The sequence below is a fragment of the Arachis ipaensis genome, chromosome B3, assembly GCF_059453495.1.
Source record: "Arachis ipaensis isolate K30076 ecotype BB chromosome B3, ASM5945349v1, whole genome shotgun sequence".
Taxonomy (NCBI): domain Eukaryota; kingdom Viridiplantae; phylum Streptophyta; class Magnoliopsida; order Fabales; family Fabaceae; genus Arachis; species Arachis ipaensis.
Genome location: NC_142438.1, coordinates 145,055,896 through 145,064,705, shown reverse-complemented (window position 1 = coordinate 145,064,705; position 8,810 = coordinate 145,055,896). Strand labels below are relative to the sequence as shown.

Below are 8,810 nucleotides of genomic sequence, written 5' to 3'. Positions count from 1 at the left end.
GTAGCAATAAGGTACCTCTTCAACTAATAAAGATCTTTTTTTAAATATCTCTTTTAAATTCCCTTTTTTATTCTCTTTCTACGAAACGCGCCGATTTAAGCTCGACAAAATGTGAAAATCCCATGAACCGACCTAGATGGTCGTCAGGATAAAACGACGAGGTACAAGTCGACGTAAAGAGGTTATAGAAGTCGATCATGATAAACTCGGGAGCAGTCCGACTCATAAGTCAGAATGCGAAACCGAGTAAAATTAAAATGAATCGCAAAAGTAGCCTAAGTCACGAAAAGCTCAATAAAATGAAATTGAGTACTAGGAATAACAAAAAAGAGATAAGAAAAACTACGAAAATTTGTTAAGCTGCCTTGAAGATCAAAGGAGATTCAGAAAAGCAGGCAAGCCCCAAAGAAAAGGTTTTTCTAGAAAAAGATCAAAGAATCAAAAGAACCACGAACAGAAAAAGCATGCGCGCATAAGGTAACTCAAAACCCTTATCCAAAAAGGGCATTTATTTAACGCTAAATTAAACCCTTATTAAAAAAGGGCATCATAAATTGTTTTGTTTACGGCCTTAAAAGGCCAAAAAACTGTTCAAAACACCAACAAATAAATATAAAGAGTTTAAAAAGAGGGGCCCACAGGCCGGGCCCCAATAGCCAAAATCACTTTTTAAGAGGATCGCCACCAGCAGAGTCAGGGGGAACGCCAGGAGCAGGAGTCGAAGAGGAAGTCGGAAGAATGGTAGAGGAACTCGGAGCGTCCTTAGAGCGAGGAGGGGACTCTACGATCCTCTGCCCCCGAGTCTTTAAATCAGACTCAGACTCCACTATGGGGACAGGAGGATCCACGATGGCGCCATCAATAACAATCTTATCGGGGTCCAAAGGAGAAAGGTCCAAGTCAGGAGCAATAACTCCGACCTGTTCCTTGAAAATCCTCCAGGCCTCATCAGCACCATCCGCAATAGAGTCCTCCAACTCGGTGTAGGCCTTCCGAGCATTCAGCAAATCGTTCTTTACAGACACAAGATCAGCAAATAAACTATTGTAGCTGGCTTGCGCTGCTTTCCTCAAATCTACCTCCATGTTGCATTGGGCCTGCAACTTCTGCCCCTTCTCCCGAAGACTGTCCCTCTCCTCCTTCAGCTTGGCGACTTTCCCCTCCAACTCCCTCTCATGCTCCTGATATATGCGAAGCCTACCCTCCAACTCCTCGACCCTCGAGGTCGTCCCTAAAGAGCTTATAGGAGTCTTCTCAAATATATCCAAGAGTTTGCCACAAACCCCCGCCGTCTTGAGACTCTCCTCAACCACAGTAGTGAGGTAGTGCCGAACAGAAACATCATCCATACTCATACGAGCATGAGGATAGATGTTCTTTCGGACGAACGCAAGAGCGTCCGCCTCACCAGAAGCGCCAGACTCTAAGGTCTTGCGCTTCTTCAGCTCTGGTTCGGGAGTAGGTCGGACGGAAGGGGGTGGCAGAGAGGAAGCAGAGGAAGAAATCACAATAGGTTGGGAGGGAGTCCCAACATTCCGAGGAGGAGGAGAAGGAGAGACAACCACCCTAGCACCACCAGATCTGGCGCGAGACTTCGCCTTGGCTTCCTGAACCCTCTGGAAAGACTCTTGAGCATTTTTCTTTGCCATCTCTACAAAAACAAATTGGCAGCTATAAATCAGACAAGTCGGTAAAAGAAGTTGCAAGTCGGAGATAAATGAAAAACGCAAAAAGCTACCTAGTTGTGACTAGACAAAGGTCGGCGACCCCTGGAGAAACTTTTTGGTATCCAAATATGGGGCCCTCCCCCACACTTCTCGGAGGAACCCCACAATGGCCGCCTCCACCTCATCCAGGTCGTCCAGACCATATTTCTCGCAGGGAGAGGCCTCTAGCCAATATAAAGGGAACCGGGGAGAAGAATCATCATCCAAGAAAAAGGGGTGGTGACCCTCTACTGCTTGAACTTTGAAAAAATAGTTTTTGAAATCATGAAAGGATTCGTCAAAAAGGGTAAAAAGCCTCCGACCTTGAATGGCACGGAAGGACACCCACTGTTGCTTATTATTTAACCCACTGAAGGGCTTGGTCATATGGAAGAGATAGAAGAAAATCCTCAGAGAAGTCGGAAACTCTAAGGCCTGGCTGATGAATTGGTAAATTTTCAAAAATCCCCAAGAGTTGGGGTGAAGCTGGGTGGGGGCAACCCGGCAATGACGCAACAAAGACATTTCAAACTCTGAAAAGGGGAGAAAAACGCCCAAACGAGTAACCATGCTCTCATACATAAAAAAGAAATGAGGGGCCGTCTCGTCGGCCCTCCCGAAACAAACCCGGTCTTCTGGACCCGGGACTATCAACTCGTACTTCGGTTCATCTTCTTCAGAAGTACAAATTCTATAGTGAGTACGCAGGTGGGTGATAAATTCAGTATCAACCGAGGGCTCCTCCCCTAGGACCGTAACATCAACCCACTGGGAGAGAGCGTCTACGGAAGCCATTTCTTTTCTTAAAAAAGGGTGACAAGAAACCTACAAAAGAAAAGGAAAATCAACACACGATCTCTAAGGGAAGGGGTACGGAACTAAAGCCTACAAACCAAATCTACCTACAAGATAAAGACACGCAAATAGAACGCATGTTACAGAAGGGGAAAGGCTAACCTTTAAGTCTGAAATCAAGACTGGAGGAAATAAAAGCCTTTGAAACGCAAGAACGCAGCACGAACAAATGTAAGGGAAATTTGAAAGATTGCAGAAACGAAACAACGAAAGAGAGGGAAAGTATTTATAAAGACGTTAGGGGCATAATGGTAAAATTGGGGCAATCATTAATGAAGATGCACCGTTACCAAGGCCATTAAATCCCTACGCACACCCCTAATGGACACGACGCTTGATTAGACGTAACTGTCAGAACCAAAAGGTCACGAAAAACCACGTCGGTTCTTAAACCATCACGTCGGTCCTCTTGCAAATCGGCTACGACCCCGAGTTGAATACTCGAACCCAAATCCTAAAAAAAAATTGGGCTCGAGTAGGGGCACTGTTCATACCCTGGCCCAATAATAAAGGTCCAGGATCCAAGCAAAAAGGCCCAACCCAAAGGGTTGGCCCTCACCCAGTACCAGCCTTCATCCCCAGAAGTCGGTACTGAGCACGACCTGCTCCAAAGAAGTCGGATACGAGGGTTAGCTGGCAGATAACACTCATTCGAATGAGAAACTGCCCCTAGAAACTCTCCAACCACTTCATAGAGCCATATCTTAACCTCCCTAAGATATGGGAACGGTTATCCACCTAAAAAGGTGGCACTACTTCAGCGGTGGTTATTAGTTCACCACTATAAATACCCTGACATCCCTCAGGTATCACTAAGTCCAATACATTCTAAACTTGCTCACACTCTTGCTAACTTAGGCATCGGAGTGTCTTTGCAGGTACCACCCCCCATTCTTCCACATGTACAAGTCGGACGGAGGAACACCGAGTTTCAGGTTCACTCGATAGTCACCTCCCTCACACGTTTGGACCAACCAACGCCATCCGGCCCACTAATCTCTGGTTACCCACCGTAACAGTGTTATATGTACGACTAAGACATGCATAACCCAGTAAGTGTGAAGAAGAATTAAGAAGGAAAAAAATTAAAAATTATTACTGGGTTGAGATTTAATAAGTTTTAGACTTTTAATTAGCTGTATACGGATATTATGCATTTATCTTTGAAATCCTCCAAAACCGATGCCAATTTGCCAAAACGACAAATTCACAATGCAAGGACCAGCTAACTAGCTACCTGCAAGTGCTTTGCCAGGACTAGTGCATCATCCTCAATTAACATATATTCCCACACATTCTTTAATTAAAATGTGACTTAGTTTTTTTCGGGTGATGACTATATGACTTAGTTTGGATAAGGTTCAGAATTTTTAAAAGAGTAATACTCTAAATAAATTTTAAAAAAATTTACCATTAGATAAATTTATCCCAAAAAAATTTAATTAAAATTTTGTCTTTGATTTTATGTAATATGTGATAGATATGTCTCTCAACTCAGTTTAAATCAGTTAACGTGCTGACTTATCCGGTTAAATTCTACATATTTTGAACAGAATACTTTGATTCTGATTAAACTCTATGTGTTTTGAACATGACATTTTGCAATGGGGAGCATGGTAATAACGATACCATGATACAACATCTCTTGCTTCTTCAAAAATTGCAACCTAACTACTACACGGATCATATTATCAAAGGCCTTATTCAGGTGTGCATATGAATAACTTAGTAAATTAAATTTGCATGACTAATATTTCCAACTATTTTTTACTTAAAAATTCATATGCAGTTATTTTAATGTAAAATTGATAATTAAAAATTATTAAATAATTTAATATATTTGACTAAATTATTATCTAATAATTTTTAACTATCAACTTCACGTAAAGTAATATTTCTATCATTTTTTATATCGCATTTAATTTGTTCATTTGAACCAATGTGTTGGACATTACTAATTAAATAAACTAAACTTAGGATATGTTGCTTGCTGGAACAAACACAACGGTTCCAACTATGGAGTGGACGTTATCCGCTTTGTTGAATCACCCAGAGATACTGAGGAAAGCAAAGGATGAAATTGACAATCACATAGGCAAAGATCGTTTAGTAGATGAATCAGACATTCCAAAACTTCCTTATCTTCAAAATATTATCCATGAGACACTTAGATTGTACTCTCCAAGTCCATTGTTACTGCCTCATTTTTCTTCAGATGAGGTGAATATTGGAGGATTCACTATTCCACGTGACACTATAGTGTTAATTAATTCATGGGCTATGAGAAGAGATCCTAAAATTTGGGGTGATGATGTTGAGTGTTTTAAGCCTGAAAGATTTGAGAAAGAAGGGGAAGCAAACAACTTAATGGCATTTGGATTGGGAAGAAGAGCTTGCCCTGGAGATGGCTTGGCAAATCGTATAATGGGTTTGACTTTGGGATTATTGGTTCAATGTTTTGAATGGGAACGACTCAATCATGAAGAAATTGATATGAGGGAGGACAAAGGTTTCACCTTTGCAAAACTAGTTCCATTAGAGGCTATGTGCAAAGCAAGACCAATCAGCAAGAAATTAGTTAAACATGAAATATGATATTAATTGGAAATAAATATTGTAACTTTTATTTTTTTAATAGGAAAAGTATAGGGTACCAACTAGGAGTGTTCGCGGTGCGGTTTGGTTCGGTTTTAAGAAAAAAAGTCATCCGATCCGAATGCTTAATTTATGTGCGGTGCGGTTTGGATTGGATGAAATTTTTTTGGAAATCCAATCCGATCCGATCCGATTACAAGCGGTTTTGATCGGTTTGGATTTGCGATTTTTTAAATAAAAAAATTAAATACATATAACAAGTCTCAACATCAAATTTTAAATAATTAACAATGACATAACAAGTCTTAACAATATATTAAAAAGTTAACGACAACATAACAATAGAAATAAAATTATAGGTTAGTTAAAATAAATAAATAAATAACATTTTGAACATAAAATATTTATTAAATAATAATAATACATGAATAATAGAAAAATGTATAACAAATTGAACATGTTATAAGTATAATTGTAAATATAATAATAAAATAATAATATTATAACACATTGTGCGGTTTGGATTGGATTGGATCGGTTATGAAAAGTAGATCCGAAATCCAATCCGATCCAGCGGTTTGTAAAAAATAGAATCCAATCAAATCCGAATTAGTGCGGTTTTAATCGGTTTTCGGTTTGGATCGGATTTGATGAGCGGTTTGATTTGAATCAGTTTGGATTTGAACACCTCTAGTACCAACATATTATCTGCCAACTTATTGCCAACAATAATTAATTATTATATTTTAAATACATATATTAAGAGACATATCCAGAAAATATATCTATAAAGACACTTCTATTAAACACAACCATAAAAAGACATTTTTATTAAACACATCCACAAAGACACTTCCATGAAACACTCTAATAAATAAGAGTTGGCAGAAGTTGGCAGATATGCTATTGATAACGTAGCGGGACCGAATAAATAATTTCAGTATGCTACTTTTATTTTATAAATTCGTGCAAATATATATTGAAAAAAATTATATATAATAATATTATAAAAAATAAAATAAATTCTTAACAATTTAACATGATATCTAAAAAAAGATTATAATCTTGATAAAATTATCTCCAAACAATACAAAAGTCATATAAATTCTTGAATGATTTAAAAATGTGATAAGAATAACAAAAAAAATATTATATTTTTTAAAAATAACAAAATCTTTTTGTATTTAATAAATAATTTATCTATTTAATTCAAATTTTTTGAAGATATTTAAATAACTATTTCAAAAATGTATACAAAAAATTGGAAAAAAAATTTGTTTTTAAAAAAATTTTGTCATTTATAATAATTTTTATAAAAAAATTACTTGACATAAAAATTATTAAATTTTAAAGACAAAAATAATTTTTTTTAATAATATTCACAAAAAAATTTGTATAAAAAATCTAATCTCAAAATCTTTTTGTAGAAAATATATTATTTAATATCTATTTATTTTTATGACATCAGTTTTAAAATTTTCAAAAATTTATTTGTGGTTTGTATCATTTAAACTTATTTATCTTTAATAATTTATTCTAAAAAATAAAAATAGCAGTATCTTATTTCTATTAATTATTATTCTTATTTTTATTATTATCTAGCTAGTGTATCGGGTTATTATGTGATGAGAATATGGACAGATACACCATTCCACGTGTAGATTTATTATAGGTATATAAGAATATGGTGACTAATCATATTTTTACTTAAGATGATGATTAAAAATATGTATATAATAATAATTATTTTTATAGGAGTAGCCATCCTAATATACCTTATTTAGCACAAATATGTCGTCTTCTACGCGTCGAAGAAAAATATGATGATGGTGTGTATGCTAGTGAAGCTTCAGACTATATAAATTCATTACAAATGCTAACCTGGTCTATATATTCATCGTATCACATGTCCCATGCTATATACAAATGTTAGAAGACCATATATAAAAATTTATTATTTTTTATTATTATTTTTAATTATTAATTTAATTTTTTAATTTAATAATCTAACAATATATATATTTTAACTTATAATTTTAAATATAAATCTTAATATTTCTCTAACATTTCTCTACTCCAGACTAAAGACCATATATCAATAGAATGAAATTTATCAATCCCATCCTTTCATTTAATTATATAAATATTGTCCCATGATATCTAATCATTCATTTAATTCAGCCAATTGAAATTTATACGCAAGCTCCGATTGGCTAATTTTATTTTATTTTATTTTATTTTTTATAAAAATTAAGCAAAAAAGTTTGTAAAATAACAAAAAAAAAATGCAACAGACTTTAGTAATTTTTTTAATGTTTAAATAATTTTATTGATATAAATTTATTTTTTATAGATATAACACTAGTTTTATTTTTTTATGAGTTGATTTATTGATATTCTGAATATTCGTGTGTATAAATTATAGTTTATTTTTAAAATTAACTAAGCGGATTCAAGCTGAAGCTATATGAAGGAAGTTAGAACTTTTTTTTCTTTTTCTGACTTAATAGAGGAAGAAAAAAGAAAGAAACAAGCAAGGATCTGAGGAACAGAGGTACCCAGCCACTAAACTACCGCATCAAGTTGAAGAAAATCTTACAACGCTTGTAACCATATTCTGAATATGCATTGCTGAACGTGCCTCTCCTAGCCATGGAGTCGACTATCCTAGATAAAGTTCAATTGAACCTCCCAAATTTTACTAATAAGCTCTTGCACTTTATTAATCAAATCATCTTCTTCATTCTTTGAACTTGAAAGTCGCCGAATGTTGAGAAACACAGCCCTAGAACGAATGAATCTCACATATCACCTTTTTGAACACTCGAATGGCAATGGGCCCGTGCAACCAATAATCCACATACTCAAATGATTCTTAATAAGGGTGTTCAAGACAGACCAACCGCCAATGAGCCTTGACTCTAATGGCATTTCTCCCCCTCCCCACCTCAAGGTCTAGGGTTCAAACCCTAAAGAATGCAATTGAGGAAAAATGTGATAGAATATGTGAGGAGCGTGTGGGTGTGTTGTGTACCTAGGATTGGAGGTTGTCTAATCCATCGACCAAAAAAAAAAAAGACAGACCAACCGAATCCAAAAAATCGAAAACTAAACAAATTAAAAATAAAAAATAAAAAATATTATATTTTGTTGTTCTTTCACTACAACACTATCAGCAAATTGCGGTGATTTTCAACTGCCGCCAAACATATTACGACAGTTAACAACCCGCTAGAAGATAGGCTGCGGGTAAACGGTTAGCGGCGGTTTTAGTTAACCGCTGAAATAACTGCCGCGTAATAAAAATAGTTTTGCGACGGTTTTTACCCGCTGCAGAAGGGGACTTGAAAAAGGTATATTAATTTTGCGGCGGTTACAAACCACCGCTAAATGGCAGGGAACTGAAAACAATAGCTGTTTTACGGCGGTTGAAATCGCCGCCAAATTCAGTATTCCCATTACAATTTCACCTTTTTTTATTATTTTTCTCTTTTAAAATAATATGTTTATTCAACTTTAATTTATTAGTTACCGATTAATTTAAAGAACTTCCAACCAAATAAAACAACTAAATAACATAACAAACCAAATAATATATATGCAAATATAACATATATAATGAGATTGTCATAAGTGCATCATTCAATATAAAGT

The 8,810-nt window shown here is 35.4% G+C and overlaps 1 protein-coding gene and 1 pseudogene across 1 annotated transcript; one reads left to right on the top strand and one right to left on the bottom strand.

Annotated features, from left to right (window-relative positions):
• Positions 1-762: 762 nt before the first annotated feature.
• LOC148572704 (uncharacterized) lies at positions 763-1,649 on the bottom strand (annotated as a pseudogene).
• A 2,542-nt stretch (positions 1,650-4,191) lies between these two features.
• LOC148572703 (isoflavone 2'-hydroxylase-like) lies at positions 4,192-5,162 on the top strand. Its single transcript, XM_088509750.1, has 2 exons — positions 4,192-4,269; positions 4,539-5,162. The coding sequence occupies exons 1-2, from the start codon at positions 4,192-4,194 to the stop codon at positions 5,154-5,156; spliced, it is 696 nt and encodes a 231-aa protein (XP_088365876.1). The 3' UTR covers positions 5,157-5,162.
• The last annotated feature ends 3,648 nt before the right edge of the window (positions 5,163-8,810 follow it).